Genomic DNA, 16,326 nt, shown 5'->3' on the forward strand with positions numbered 1-16,326 from the left:
TGGGCCACCCCGCCCTGTCTGCTTGGCCAAAGCTCTTCCTCTCCCCTTGATCCCATTCCAGCAGCTCTCCCATTGGAAATGCACAGCGGTGATGTTTTGGGGTGCCCTGGCCCAGGTTCCTGTGTGTCACGGTGGTGCCAGGGCTTGCACTGACAGCTCCTCGTGGTGGGGTCTCTATGCAGCATCACACACATCATGCTGGCTTTCAGGGCTCCCAGCTCTCCTGTGCAGGGCTGGACAAGGGAATAAAGTTGGGAATCGCTCCTCTTGGCTGCCCACGTCCTCTGCAAATCATGCCTGTGATTGCACCAGCCTTTTTTGTAGGCACTGATGCTGAAGGAGACTGTGGGACCAGGGGGTTCATCACCCAAAATATCTACCAAGCCAAATTGGCTCAGGGTAGGGTCACCTGCTTGGTACTATGTGTCCATGCTGGACAATGGGGCTGAGCCTATCCACAGATTAACAGGGGACACCTCTGGCATCTCCTTCCACTAGCAGCAGGACAGTGAGGCTGGGAGGAGGACACAAACCAGGTTCCCTGTTTGGTTAGTCCATCAGGAACGGGTAAACCCGGCCGTGTCTGGCGATGGGCAGAAGGGAACTGAAAAGGCAGGATGCTTGGATTCATCTCGCTGGGTTGTCATCTCCCCCTTCTGGATTTATCACCCGCTGCTAATTGGAGGCAGCCGACTCCGACTGATGTGGACAAGCCCTGGCTGCGTGCTCGCAAGTGGGGGGAGCAGGGCTTGTCTCCCCCAAGCAAAGGGCTCCTCGGCCACTAAAGCTCTGCCTGTGTCCTCAGGAGCTCGCAAGCTGAGCAGGACAGTGATGGAGAAAAACGCAGGGCAGCAAAAGCAAAGCAAGGAATTGATTTTCTAGGGCGAGCACAGCCCAGAGCTAAGCTTTTCTTCCAGCACCAGACATTCATAGCGGGACAATTACATTTATTTATTTATTTATTTTGGTGTGGCCCCAACAGACCCCAGAGGGGTGAAAATTAAACCCGCTGCATCCTCCTGGCACGATCAACCTCAAAGACAGCATCTGCTTTCACCTTCCCATTTGCCAGGAGCTGCGGGTCCCAGCCCCCTTGGGTCCCCTCCCTGGACGGAGGCAGAGGAAGCGACACACCCTGGCTGTTGTCTGCCCACCCCGAGGATCACCCCATTGTCTTCCTCCCCCCCCCATTGTCTTCCTCACACCCGGGGAGTCCCCGCGAGCCTCGGTGGGAGGAATCTGGGCTGAGCTTGTAAGGAGCAGGAGGGCCCCGCGGCGCAGTTTGGTTTGGCAGCCCCGTGCGGACAATAAAAGGTCAGGCTGCAGAGGAACTTGTTTTGGGTTTATTCCCTGGCTTTTGTTCAAGGCTGTGTCCTTAAGGACGCTGATTCTCTACCCTGGTGGCAGGCTGAGAGCATGGGTGGGCAGCTGGCTCTTTGTGCCGGCTGCTTTTTAATGTTGTAGATGAGTTTGCTGGAAGAGAAGAGAAAAACTAGGGTGGGTGCGGACACCAAGACAGTGGTGGGATTTGGGCACTAGGATCTGGCTCAGTCTTGGGTCCAGAACCTGAGACATCCTTTTTTATGGACTATGTCTTCCCAAGATTCTCAGGGCAGGGATATCCTCCTCCAGCATCATTTTAGACTCTTGAGTCCAACCCGATCCTTGCCATCCTGCAGACAGTGGGTCAGATCCCACCGCATGCTGCTAACACCCAGAAAGGGCTTTGCAACACCACCCAGCTGCACCTGGAGCATCTCACCATCACCACCACTTCCTCTCCTTGGCAGCTCTACAAAGCCACAGGGGGATGCTGTGAGCCTGCACGAGCCTAGCCAAATTGCACCTACATCCTACCTGGGCTTCCCAAAAAACTTCAGCACACACTAAGGAAACCCATTCTTGGACAAAGAGCAGCTGCTTGCAGCTCAACCCGAGCAAGACTGAAGTTCAGCTCCCTGGAAGATGCAAAAGCTTTAATGAGCAGGCCAGCATCTTCTCTCGGTCTCCAGGACCCATACTAATGTGGTGCTAAGCCTCAGGAGCCTGCTGAACAGCTCAGCTGCCTTTATGGGCCAGACAAGTCTAGGAGTGATGTCAGGCTAATAATAACAGGCTGATGGTTAATAATAACAGTCTGATCTAGGATCTGGTTCATAAAAACATAGAGAACAGTAATATAAAAAATGCCAGTCAACGCGGTTTTATGGCGAAAATATCTCGTTGTACCGACTTGATTTTATTCTTTTAGATCGTAAGATTGGTTCATAAACGTTACTGCATGTGCAACATGCTTGTAAAATGTTTGATTTGTACAACGTGGCATTGCAGGGGAGGGAGAAAAGCCCCACGCAACATCAATAGCACACATGTGAAATGAGCTAAGCATTGGGCAACTGACAGATCTCAAAAAGGATCAATGGGGAGTCGTTAATGGCTGGATCTGTTTCTTCTGAGGAAAATCCAAAGTCACGCAGTATTTCCCACCAGCATGTTGGAAATGAACCCTGAATTGCTCCTGGTGAAGCCGGGAGGGGATTAAAAATAGTGGAGTGGTACGGACAGACAGCCACAGCGAGTGGTTATTCGGATGCAGAGTTCAGCCCAGCCAGGTGGAAATGTTTTATCCCTGGGGAAAAGGACCCCAGTGAAGGCTGGAGGGGTTGAGGGGTGCAGCTCAGCCTTGTTGATGGCACGATGGAGCGTGTGGCAATGGTTGATGGAGCCAGACGTTTTTTTGCAGAGCTTTGTGTTTGGTAAATATGCAAATATCTTAGGAGAAAAAAACCCTCAACTGAAAACAGATGAGAGGTTGAGTATGGGATGTGTGTAGAAAAGTGATTTATCTGTTTAGGATGGTGTCTGGGATTGGGTGCAACGTTTGGGTCTGGTGCTCGCTCTCCATGAGGATGATGATGGTAACAGCAAGAGCATTAGGACTTGGACATCCCACCAGGCTGCTGCAGCTTAACAAATAACCACCCATCCCTTGGACCATGGTAGGCTTGCAGAAAAAAAAAGCTCTCTGCAGCCAAATACAGCTTTAAGGGCTTGGTAAAGTTGTTTCATGGACCATGCTGTGCAGAAAGTCAGATTAGATGAACCTTCATAATTATTGGTTTGTAGGAAGCGTGCAGCTTGGACGTAGGTCCCTCTATAGCTGGGGATGCCTTGACCCTACTACAGCTTGGATCTTGGAGGAGACAGTCACAGCTTCAGGAGAAGGTGCAAGTCCCAAGAGGAAACTGGAATCTCTTGCAGCTTTGTATCCTCTGAGATGTAAGATATACATATTTTTTTCTCTTCTGGGATCATTGTGGGACCCCTGGAGGTCTCCAGTCCAGCCTCCTGCTCAAAGCAGGGTCAGCTACTGGGGTCAGCCCAGGCTGCTCAGGGCTTTGTCCCGAGACCCTCCAGGGATGGAGAGTACAGATATAACAGGCTGCGGAGCTGCAGCCACAAGGACTCAGCCTCACTTCATGTCTGGGTCACTTGGTTACAGGTGGGGTAGATACAGATGTCACAGCAGGCTGTTTTTGTGCTGGTTTTGTATGTTTTATGTACTACCGAATTGTTTTTTCTCCCCCCAAATAAACATATGTGGAAGGTTTGAAACCCAGAAGGAGCCCCAAGACCTTTGCCCCTGGTATTTGGCAGCACCCAGTGAATTGTCATGATCCCTCTTGCTTACAGCCCTGCTTCGGGGTGCTGAGCATCCACACACCAAAATCAAGACTCCTCTCAATGCCTTGAGCCAGGCACCCCAAACTTTTGCCCTCTATCACCCACCAAGAGTCGGTCCTGGGCTGAAGTCAGCAGCGCATCCAGCGCTGCGGTTATCCTGCGAGGCGGAGGCAGCCCTTGCATCGTGCTCCTCCCGGCACCCAGCTGGCAGCTCTCTAATTATCTCCCACCCCCGGTCCTTGGCCTGAGCCCCGGTTTGGCCGTGACACGTCCCTGGAGGCTGCCCGGTTCCTGTGGGAGAGCTGTGCAGCCTCCCCTGCTCCGCGAGCCCCAAGGGAGGTGTTGCAACAGAAACCAGCACCTGCAGCCAGGGATGGGCATTTTCCACAGCCGCTGCTTTCTGCAGGGAACTCCCCGGCTGCACACGTAGCTCTCTGCTGGGATGCGGGAGAGGCTGTCAGTTTAAATTTTTATTATAATTTTTTTTAAAGGATGCTCTGACACAGATCCAGGTGGCTGTTTGGCAGCAGCGCTTTCTCCTTGGCTGCTGACACCGTCAGCAAATGACTCAGCCCTTTCCAAGCTCTGTGCAAGCCTCTTCCCTTCCTGCCACTCAAATATTTTTTCTCCCTGATGGTTGAAATGAGTTCTCTGCCTTCGGGTCCTGCCTGGTGAGCAGGGCAGCATGACTCCCTGGCATGGTCACATCAAGGAGCAGCGATTTGCAAAAATCCCTTCTGAACCATGGGGCTGGTGGCATGTGTCTGGGCAAAGCATTTCTCTTTCCCCTCCTTGCTCTGTTTGCAGGGAAAGCTCCCAGGGCAAAACCCACCTCCGGCGATCCGAGTCCCTGTACCTCTGCCAAGCAGCACTTAATTTCTCACTTGACTTTTTAGCTGCATTTCTTGAGAACATTTTAATTTTCTTCCCAACCCAAGATCTGCCCTACATTTTCGTCCTCAGGAACACGGGAGTTTCCAGATACCACAACGCAAGTGGGGCAGCACCTCCCATCCTCCTGTGCCTGATATGTGCCCCGGCCCCACAAAGCTCCCCAGACCCTGGGGGGATGAGGGACCTTCACCCCTGCAGCCTGCCATCACCTCACAGCCTCTCCCTGATGCTGGTGGTGTTGTTGGTGGAAGTCCCTTTGCAGACAGCTCCATGTCCTCAGGTGGAGATGTTGCGAACCCCAAGCAGTTGGATGGGAACAGTGAGAGAGGTGTTATGCCCAAAACAAGGTGGTGTTGGCTTTGACATTGAAAAAAAAGCAAGGGAAGGTTTTGTCACAGCTCAGCGTGCTGCAAACGGGGGCCAAAGTGGCCCTCATGAAGCATTTTTCATCCAGTTTCATGAACCTGGACCATGGCTACACTGAAGTCCCTGCTGCTTTTTCCTCCATGGCTCTGCTGAGAGCTGGCTTTCTGACGTGGTTTAATAATGTTGGTGGAGTGAGTTTAGAGTTATGGGTCATCTCCCAAGGCTTTGTGGGTCTCCAGCGTGGTTGTCTCCATGTGAGCTGAATATCCGCAGAAGTTTGGACTCTCCCGAGTCTCCGGTATCAACTCCTGACTTGATATCTGCTGACTGGAGAGGTGGGGTTGAGACCACGTGATGGATGCTCACCTTGAGCTGGCTGGATCTCACCAAATTTGGTTCTGTCATGACTGAAGGCTCTGAGATACGTGGTTTTGGTAGGGCTCACAGGTACCCACTCCTCCACCAACCATGGCGTGAGTTGTGAAGAGATCCCAAGACCCATGAGTGACCAACCCAGACCCTTCCACACACCCCAATTTACTGGGCTTCTGTCGTGCTACTCTTGATGACGGGCACGTGGAGAGGCACCAGCCTGGCCCGGAACAGAGTCAGGGGCTGGCCTGCAAAGGGGTGCACGATTTTTGGCGACGGAGGGTGAGGAGGAATGCAGGCAGGTAGGAGACAGCATGTACGGGCAGGAGTGCGGGCGGGTGTTCCTCCAGCACACATGCTTGCGTTCAAGAAGTCCCCCTGGCCCTTCTGGTGGGGAGGCGAGGCAGCAATTAGGCTGATTGAAGGCCCAGTTGCTTATTGCACAAACCTGGAGGCAGTGCCCCTTGCAGCTGCCTGGTTCAAAGCGGGTGGGGAGATAAGGATCTGCTTTGCAGAGCGCTTGAGGAGCGTTGGGGCGAACCAAGGACATCTTTGGCTACGGTGCCCCGGTGTGATCTGACCTGCAATTCTCCCTTCTTGCGAGCCAGCATCTCACCGAAAAGTCTCCCTGAGCCTACAGCAGCGCAAGGGGACTTTCCTTCCCCCTTCCCTGCTTACCCCACCCAAACCCCTGTAATTACTCAGGAGCTCACACAATTAGCGTCAGCCTTCCTTCCTTACCAGTCTGTTCTTGCAAACTCCTGCTCCTTGGCCTCCATGGAGCCTCCAGTCTTTGCCTTCCTGCCTTGGCCATGGGGGGCAGAGTGAAAAACCCAGCTGGTTTCATGAGCAAAGCCTGGTTTTGTTCCCCATGGCTGGTCTCTGCCCATGGTGAAGCACTGAGGAAGTCTCATGTGGGTGAGGTGTGAGCAGTGTCTCTTCTAGGTGGACTCCCGTGTTTCCAACAAATCTTGAGCTATGGTTTATTGGACATATTACTTAGAATCAGAGGATGGCTGGGGTTGGAAGTGACCTTAAAGATCATCCAGTTCTAACACCATGCCATAGGCAGGGATGCCACCCATCAAACCAGGTTGCCCAAAGTCCCATCCGGCCTGGTCTTGAACACCTCCAGGGATGGGACATCCACAGCTTCTCTGGGCAACCTATTCCCATGCCTCACCACCCTCTGAGTGAAGAATTTCTTCCTAAGGTCTTTCCTTTACCTGCTGCTGTCACTGGCCCTGTAGGAACGTGGTGATGTTGGGAGCTCTTGTGCCCTGTGGGGTGTAATCAGTCCCAGTCCCCAGGATTCAAATTATTGGGGCAGAGAGGTGGACAAATGGTCCTTACAAGCCCTGTTTCAAACAGTTCAATCATCAAGACTAATGCTGAGCCATCAATCTGGCAGTGGAAGTGTAAGGAAAACCTATGACACTCCTTAAAGTAGCAATGTCAGCACCCACCTCACAGCAGCTTCCTATGCAGAGAGCCCCTGGCCTGTGCTCCCTGCCCTAACTGGGGCTGAGGCTGGTGGAGATCTGCCCTTGGCAGAGCTTTGCAGAGCACAGCACTCACTGGAGAGGGTCAAAACTGTTCCTGGGCCTGCTGGCCCTGCTAAGATTAGTGGTCTAGAGAAGGGCTATGAGGCTGGTGAACGGCCTGGAGCACAGGTCCTGTGAGGAGAGGCTGAGGGAGCTGGGGGTGTTTGGTCTGGAGAAGAGAAGGCTCAGGGCAGACCTCATTGCTCTCTGCAACTGCCTGAAAGGAAGGTGTGGGGAGCTGGGGGTCAGCCTCTTCTCACAGGTAACCAGTGATAGGACCAGAGGGAATGGCCTCAAGTTGTGCCAGGGGAGGTTCAGGTTGGAAATGAGGAGATATTTCTGCTCAGCAAGAGCAGTCAGGCACTGGGACGGGTTGCCCAGGGAGGTGGTGGAGTCACCATCCCTGGGGGTGTCCAAGGAAAGGTTGGGCCTGGTGTTTAGGGACATAGTTTAGTGGGTGACATCCATGGTAGGGGATGCTTGGACCAGATGATCTTGGAGGTCTTTTCCAACCTCAATGAGTCTATGATTCTAAAGCCCACCTCTTCTGCTGCTCATCTGGTACATCATAGTGACTGGGTTTCTCAAGGAGTCCCCATAGGCATAGCTGAGGGGTCCATAATTTGGCCCAGATGGTGAGAGTGGGTACGTAAAACCCATTTAATCTCTTCCAAAGCTCCTGTCCTGCAGAAAACATTATGAGTCCTGACCATTTCAACCTTCCCCCTCTCCCAGTCGAGGGAAGATATTTTCCCATAGAAAACACATTCCAATTCCTGTAGCAATGCTGAGATATCCGTCATGTCTCTGAGTGCCCATGTCATGCCTAGCTCAGTTATCTCAGCAGTTTTAATTTGTTCAGTGTGTCCTGAGCCTGGAGAGGGGCTGGGCTGACCACAGCTGACCCCAGAGCATTAGCGTGGCTTGGGATAAAAACCACATGGCAGCGGTCATCCTCATGTCCTGAACTTGGATGGGGCAAAACATAAGCCCTGTTCTTAAACTCCTCCAAGGGCTTGGACACCACGGCCTCCCTGCAAAAGTCCTCTTCTTGCCAGCAGACAGCCTGCCCAGACATCCAGCCTGTCTCCTCCTTGATGGTGTGCTGACCAGTCCACCCAGTCTGCCTTCCTGGGTGGACTGAGGTCAACGTGTCTGGTGTTGCTCAACTGGAGGATGCTGCCCCAAGCCTTCAGTCACAGTGGCTGTTCTCCACCCAGTAGATTTAGCTGTTTGACTGGTCTATAATGGGAGAAGAAGCAGGAGAGGGAGAAGCAGCCACCACCTCTCCAACTGCAGTCCCTGCCCAGGCTCCCAACCCATCCCCGGTCATGCTGGTGGGTGATGGTTATTTGGGAGCTGGTTTCTCCCATTGCTGCTTCATTATAGGGCCCAGGGAGGCTGGTCATTGTAGACCCAAGTATTTGGTGTTTCTGGTACAAGGGCTACTCGCTGCACAGGTCACCTCAAGGGTTTTACACAGTATAGTTTAGTAGCCATGGTCCTATGGGCTCTTTCTATATGGGATAAGGCATCTCTGGACCTTACAGCATTAGTAGCAACAGCATTTGTCCAACTCCATCAGCTGAGACATGCTAGGCACTGGATCAGGACATGTGCGTGGGCTTTCCTTATGCCGATTATTTGATGACGAGGCAGATACCTACAAACCATGACATGCTTTGGCAATCGAGCATGTGATTAATCGAGCATGTGCTCTGGGGTCTCAGTAGGTCACAGTAGGTCCTACCCTTTCCCAGCCACCTCCGTTATCTGTTCTGGGAGCCCTGAGGAAAGGGGAGGGAGATGAGACAAGTAAAAATATACCAGGGAATGTAGCTGGGATGCATCTGGGAGGAACAAGAGAGGGCTGAAGATGCCAGCCAAGGACCCCAATACACCCTCCTTGTGCACCCCTCCACCGACCCTAGCAGCATTGCAGCACACAGGGATGTACAAAACAGTGAAACGCTTTTTATTTTGCCGCCGCTGGAGTGAAACCACTGTAATTTCATAGAACTCAAAAAAAAAAAAAAAAGTGATAACTAAAAGGCATACATTTTTTTTTTCCTTTTTACACAAGACATAAGTAAACAGACAAGTTCTTTTTAAAAAAAGTTATAAAGTGTCAAGATCCTATACCTCATCTGCATATTCAAAGTGATGCCGCCTGATACAAAAAGCATTGGGTACAATAACTTAGCTATGGCTCAGACCGAAAAAAAAAAAAAAAAAAAGTCATCTGGGCTTAATCTACATACTACTACGATTGCCCATGGAGTTAAAAAGGAAAATATTCAGTCCTTTGTTGCACAGAAAGAAACAGCGGGGAAGTAGAGGGTTCATTTGGAGATCGTTGTCTAAAGGGAAACCGAGTGCAGAGAAACGCCCCCCTCCCCGGGAATGTCTGCTGGAGCCTGTGAGTGGGATCACAACGGGCCCATGACCCCTACCGTGCAAAGAAACTGGACCCATTTTTCTCCCACCAGCCAGCATCCCATCCAAAGCCACCCGCCGAACTGCAGCTACCCTGCCCGCTGGAAGGAAATGAGATAGAAGCCCCTGGAAACTGTATGAAAGTCATGAATCTCCCCGGGTGTTTCCCCACTGGGACGAATAAAAAAAACAAAAACAAAACAAACATAACAACAAACAAACCCAAGAAAAATAAAATAAAATAAATTGACTCATTCTGTTGTAGCTAGAGCAAGACCCTTTGCATCCTTGGAGAATCTGTTACTCATAAACCTCATCCGATGCTCTCAGCCCAAGCTTCAAGATTAAGAATATGAATTTACAAATGCAAAGTCTGCCACCAGACCTTCCCTAAGCAAAGAGCTGCCCATTTTTAATGGCCACGTTGTCCTTCCAACCATGAATTCCTGCTTGGGTTATCTCCCATGTGATACTGAGCCATGATTTACTCCTGGGCAAAGCCTACGAGCTCTTGGCTTGATGGTTTTGCCATTGCTTGGGTCTCTGGAGACCTTGTAGGAGGTTTGGAGATGAGTCCCTTCGGATGCTGGACAGATGGAGGGTTTCCATGGAGGGGGGATAGGGGTGCAGAAGGCTAAAACCCAATTTGTGCCTTTGCCTCTGCAGATAAGGGCAGGCAAACGTGGTTTCCTTGCAGCCAAAGCCATGGTGTGTTAATTCCCTAGGACTTTGCAAGACCCAATGGAGACAACTGGAGCTGTAACAGGACTGGTAAATGTGTAAATTTTTACCTCTCCCTTTTCAACATGTCTCGGCATCTGAGGTGAGACAGGGATTAGATTACCGTAAAAAGGGACCCTAAAATCAACCCAAATCATGAGCTCTTGGTCACTTGGGACTCGCTCAGGCACTGCATATCTACTGAGCTCTAACTTTCCCCTTTACTGTCCCAAGACATGGAAAGAATTGGGTTATCTGAGATTTCTTACCCCAAACCCAAGTGGAAGTCCCCTCCATTTCCATAGCCTGTTGTTTCTGTAACTGGCTTTGTGTCAAAACATCAAGGAGCTGGTACCTCTGAGGTAGGAGCCCAAGTCCAAAAAAAAAAAAAAGCAAACAACAACAAAAAAATCCCAAATATTTGGCAGTTCAACATGGAGAGGTCTCAAACCCTCCATGCAAGGGTGGCAGCTCCTGGGTGTCCTGTCCACGGAGCAGCATGCGGGAGGTGACAGCAAGTTCCAGGACAGGGGGAACACATCCATTCAAACAGAAAAAATGAAAAAAGGGGAAAAAAAGAAGAAAAAAGTAGGGCAATTAAAGCAGCATGGTTTCTTTCGCAGTGACTCACAAAACCGGAGGACATCAAGGCGCTGCTCTGCCGGCCAGGGGTGCTCAGGATTTGGCCAGGTGGATTTTTCCAGGTCAAGGACTGCTCTTAATGCTAAAAGCTCCCTATTTTTAAGGTGTCGGGTGGATGCTACATGAAGCGAAGAAGCGCCGCCAAGCCTGTCTCCCTGTGTTACCCCCAAAATCTTGCCCCGGGTGATCTGACGTGCAATGCTCCTGTGAGCATGGGTGAGAACATTTCTCCTCCCTTTGCCAGGGCAGAAACACCTCCGTACCCTCAGTGGTGGTTCCCAGTCTTATCCTAAACCTTCCACAGGTCCAAGAGGGATTGGGGTCGCCCTTGTCGCAGTGCTGAGCTCCCTCCTAACACCTCTGGGGTCGAGGCGGCAGCCACAGCACCTATTTTAGCAGCAGGACGTGATTGGGAAAATCAGCAGGAAAGGGATGCTGACTCAGAGGGATTGTTTTAATACAAGATACAGCTTTTATCAGCTCACCTTACCACCTTTCGGCCACCACCACCTTCCCCATGAGATGTGGGCACCGACAGCCTGGAAAGGGGCAGAGAAACCCAAGGGGTCGTGGGCTGTCCCACCCCATGGGCTGTCCCACCCCGATGGTGCTGAGGATGAGTCTGGGTGGCTGTGGGTCACCTCCCGAGCTCTGCAGGGCAGTGATGGGAGAAAGAAAGGCCAGAGGACGTGCGGAAGACAAACTTTTTTTTTTTTTTCCTTTAATTAGCAAATTTCTTCTTACCCTCATCAAAAGAAAAAAAAAAAAACAACACCCCTGTGCCCCCTATGTGCCCACCGCTCCCGCTGCTGCAAGCGTTCAAAGGCAGAAAGTTGAGAGATGTTTCACGTCCCGGCTCGGGGGCAGCTCTGCACCCACCCCATGGCACGCACCAAGGCTTTTTGGGGTGCCAAGCACACACGGTGCAGATGCCACGGGGAAGGAGAGGGGAAAGGCAGGTGCAAAATTTGGTGACGCGCTCTTGCCAGGAGCACTCCAAATCCCCCAGGAAAGCTGCAGCCCGGCCCCTCGGCCAGCAAACGCCGTGCTGGAGGATGTGGATGTGCCCCGAGATGCACTTTTGTGTTCCCAGGGCATCACGGCCAGAATTTGGGTTTGCCCTGTGGTTTGGGGATGCAATGGGAAAGATGCTGAGCAGACGCTCGGTGCTGCAGCATTGCTGCGAGCTCAGCTGGGGGGACGCGGGGAGAGAGAAACCACCACCCTCTACTTTGAGTTTGGAAGCTATAAATACGAGCACCCCGCATCTGGAGGGACCCAGCGCTGACTCTGCATCCCCAAAAGCTGGGTGCCTCAAAGCCCTGCCACGATCCCCAAATTTCCTGGTGCCCCTGCCTTCGCTGCAGCCCTGCGGGACCTGGAGGGGCTGCGAGCCCCCCGCGAGCCCTGCAGGGAGATGGTGATGGAAAGGGGGGCAGGAGAAAGGGAATGGTGCTGGGGGGGCTTAGCTCAGCCCTTCCTGAGGCCACAGGGCCAGCACCATGCTACGAACCCCATTCTTCCCTCCTTCCCATCACCACCCCTATCCCTGCTGCTGCAGCCCTTATTTTTAGGGAAGAGGTGGGAAAGGGTTTTTATTTGGGGTGCCCCGGCCCTCCTGCTCCCCATCCCTCCTTGGCTGGCACAGCCCGGCCCGCATCCCCCAAAACCAAGTGCCCCTGTGCCCATCCATCCCTCCTCATGCCGGGACTTGCTCTCAGTGCAACAAGAGGGGAAGGGGAGGAGGAAGAGGAGGAGGAAGGCGACACAGAACCGGCACCACGGGAACTCATTGCCTGCTAGCACCGGGAGTCAAAGTGGCAGCACCGCCTTCGCTCCTCGGGGCTTTGACTGGACCGAGCATCCTTTTTTTGGGGGGGGATTCCGCAAGGTGAGCGTGTTCTGGGTGCCGGCACACATCGGGGGTGCTCCATATCCCCCCAAAACCCCGACCCCTATTAGCGGGGTCCGCGAGCAGGGCAGTGCGTGGGGTGCGCGGGGCTGGGAGGAGGGAGGGGGACGCGTGCGAGTGCCCGGGGTGTCTGTGTGCACGGGTTTTGGCAAGAGGTCGTTGAGGTTACATGATGCAGCATTTGTTCTTGTGGTTATGAGGGTCCTTAAATCGGAGTCTCTGCTTTGGTCGGTATTTTTCCAAGTACGTCAGCTGCTTGCTGTTGATGGCTCCTCTGCGCTTCCTGCAGGGAATGAGAAAAGAAGGGGGTTGGTGTGGGGCGAGACCCTTCCGAGCCCACCCGTTGTGGGGCCAAAATCCCCTGTCCGGAGCCACAGTTTGGGATTTTGGAGTCTGAAGCTGCGTGCATCCTGCAGGGATGGCGATGGGGACAAACCCCAGCAGTGGCACCGGGTCCCATCAGTGCAAGCTCCTTGCAAGTGCCCTGGGAAAGGGCATGGAGGTGGATTTGTTTGGAGTCACCCTAAAATCCTACGCTGCAGGATGACATGAAGGCACTGCCTCCTGCAACAGGAACCTCCCAAAATCTGAGCTGCACCAGATCTTTCCATTCCCTTGGAGCAGGGCTGCTTTCTCCCTCCTTGGAGACCTTCAGAAGCCACCAGGACGTGGTCCTGGGCACCCTGCTGGAGGCGGCCCTGCTTGAGCAGGGGCTGGAGCAGATGGCCCCAGAGGTCCCTTCCCACCCCAACCAGGTTTGTGTGCTGAAACACCGCTCGCTGGGGCACTTACTGTCGGATGAACTGGATGGCGTCCTCGTACTTCATCCCGCTCTCGATCAAGGCCAGCGCCACGAGGACAGGAGCGCTGAAAGGCAACGGCAGGACGGTCACCCCCCAGCCACGCAGCCCAAATCCAGGAGCTCATGCTCCGTCCTGGGGTGGTGACACCGTGGGGACCACGGGGCTGTGACAGCGGTTTTGTGGGCAGTCGCCAGCTCCGGATTTTAATTTGTAAATTAAAATTTACAGCTGCAAGCGCTGCCCCAAAGAGTGGCTGACCCTGGAGGTCAAACCCACAGGACGGAGCTGGCAGCTTTTTGCTGCTCTTTTCATGAGAGGAAGGATTTCGGAAGCAAATCTTTGTACAAGCAGATCCAAATATACATGCAAAGCACAGCCCCAACCTGCAGCAGGGGCTCCTGCTCTCAGTGAAAGCACTGCAAGAAGATTACAGAAGCAAAACCACTGCTGGGCAATCGCAGCACAGCACCGAGCATCCCCGGTACCCCCCGGTACCCAAAATTAGGAGGCAAGAAGAGCAAGGAGGAGCTCAGGCAGCAGCACATCACTGCCTATTCCCAACATCTCTGCTGCTGCAAAATCCCTGCATAAAAATGGGACAGGATCGGGGAAGCAGGGAGGTTTTTCCTGCTGGGCTCTGACTTACCGCCCCAAGCCGGCCACGCAGTGCACGGCCACGCAGCAGCCGGGGTCTTCGCAGAACTTGGTCTTGAGCAAGTTGAGCCAGTCTTCCACGATCTTGCTGGGAGGAGGCGCTCCGTCATCGAACGGCCAGTCCTGGGGGAACGGGGGAAGGATGGGAAGAAGAGAAAAGCACCGTCAGGTCCCCGTGGGGAAAGCCAGAGGGGATTGCTTTTATCCTGGGGAGACGCTGTGTGCTGGGAATTGAGCTCAGGGTGCAGCCAGCTGGGGATAGGAGTGGGTTTGGGGTTTTGCAGCACTGCTTTGGCTCAGGGTTTTGTGGGTGGATGGTGTTAGGCTCAGGGTCTTCCATTTAGGAACAGGCTCATCCTTCAGAAGCACCTATATAGCCTCCAGCGTGGTCCTGTCCCCACATCCTCCTGCCTCCACAGCCTGTTGTGTGCCTCCTCCAAGCTCATTTGGGGTTTCACTCAAACACATTTGCATTTGGCAGCCACGCTGCGAGCCCCATCCTTCCCCTCACCGGCACACCCAGTGCCAGGAGCACCAAGCCACTTTGCAGGAAATTTAACAAAGGTGATCAGGACACAGCCAACATCTCCCACTTCCAAAATCCAGCCTGCTGTAGAAAGGTGAGGAGGAAGCAAATACACAGCCTGGAAAGGATGCCTGGGCCATCTGGGAGGCTGCAGTTTTGGGGACCCCCTCTGTAACTCTAGCAGAAGCTGAAGGGCTCTGTCCTTCCAGAGGGAGACCCTTCAAATGGGTCCATTTAAAACAGCATCCTTATGGGAAGGCTATTAAGGAACAAAAATGAAAGAAAATTGAATTTCCAAAAGGCTGCTGGGGGCAAGAGCCAAATGGCAGGCTTTGCTCTCACTGCCACATCGTGTTCCTGGCCATCAGAAAAGCTCCTTGAGCTGCAGAGACTCAACATAAGGCTTTGGTGATGTAGCAGGTAAAGTGCTGCTACACTTTCCCAACCAGGCTCTGCTCCTGGGGGGAAAAAGCATCCTCCTCCTTGCCTTTGAATGTGTTTTGGGGAAGGGATGGTCTCTCCCTATGGGCACTGACCACCAGTTGGGGTTGCACATTGCTCCCAAAATGGGGCCGTTTCTATCCCCAAATGTTTTTTTTTTTTTTTGGCAGGAGGAAAGTGGGTTGTGAGGCAGGGGTGGGCAGGAGAGCATCACTTGGATGGGATGAAGAGAAATATGAGCGATGGGAAGCACGGGGACAGAATCATCATGGTTTGATGATATCTATAGATATCACCTCTACCTATAGCTATCTCTCTATGTAAGATATATCTATCATGTCCTACAGGATATCGTAGATATAGGATGTAGACACCTTCCTATATAGGCCATATTTTAGAGAGTGACAGTGATATCCCACATATAGGATGCATACGTAGGGCACAGTCTCTCCTGTCTTACAGACCAAATTCTGTTTTTCACCACATTTGTGGCTGGAGTCCTTCAGGCTGAGGTTCTATACCTGGGAAATAGGTATCTCTCTATAAGATATAGGTATATCTAGGATATAGGTATATCCTATATATAGGATATATAGGTATACATATAGGATATGTATCTCCCTACATCTAGAATGTATCTTATATAAAAGATGCATTTGTATCTATCTATACATGTATCTTACATCTAGGATATATATCTATATATAGAGGGTGTCTTATACCCAGGGTATGTCTATATTGATATCTAGGATTATACCTTATATCTAGGGTATATCTATACTGATATCTGGGATATCCCTTGTATCTAGGATATGTCTATGCTGATATTTAGGACATCCTTTATATCTAGGGTATATCTATATCGATATTTAGGATATCCCTTATATTTAGGGTATATCTCTATTGATATCTAGGATATCCCTTATATCTAGGGTATAACTGATATCTAGGATATCCTTTATATCTAGGGTATAACTCTATTGATATCTAGGATATTCTTTATATCTAGGGTATATCTATATTGATATTTAGGATATCCCTTATATTTAGGGTATATCTCTATTGATATCTAGGATATCCCTTATATCTAGGGTGTATCTTATATAGCGAGAACTCTCCATCTCCCCACACCAGCAAGTTGGGCTCCCCAGACCCTTCCCAACAGGGAGAACACCCTTGTGTTTCAGCTGGGGAAAGGCTGGAGCCCACCAAAAACCACCTGCCTGCTCTGCGAAGGGCAGGACGGGGGTGCCCCATATCCCCCCTGAAAGCTCCTCTGCTGTTTTCCTCCCATTCCTCACTGGCCCCCGAGGCTGGGAAGCGGCTCCCAGC

The 16,326-nt window shown here is 52.0% G+C and overlaps 1 protein-coding gene across 2 annotated transcripts in view; it reads right to left on the reverse strand.

The window, feature by feature from the left end:
• Positions 1-10,401: 10,401 nt before the first annotated feature.
• Positions 10,402-16,326, reverse strand: part of PTP4A3 (protein tyrosine phosphatase 4A3) — a 37,668-nt gene continuing 31,743 nt past the window's right edge. For both annotated transcript variants that reach the window (XM_082753870.1, XM_082753871.1), the window contains exons 4-6: positions 14,020-14,150; positions 13,363-13,437; positions 10,402-12,853 (exon numbers count right to left, since the gene is read on the reverse strand). In XM_082753870.1, the coding sequence (XP_082609996.1) occupies positions 12,736-12,853; positions 13,363-13,437; positions 14,020-14,150 (324 nt within the window). In that variant the 3' untranslated portion in view covers positions 10,402-12,735. The remainder of the gene's footprint in view (positions 12,854-13,362; positions 13,438-14,019; positions 14,151-16,326) is intronic.

Source organism: Aythya marila (assembly GCF_965140915.1).
Source record: "Aythya marila genome assembly, chromosome: 2".
Classification (NCBI taxonomy): domain Eukaryota; kingdom Metazoa; phylum Chordata; class Aves; order Anseriformes; family Anatidae; genus Aythya; species Aythya marila.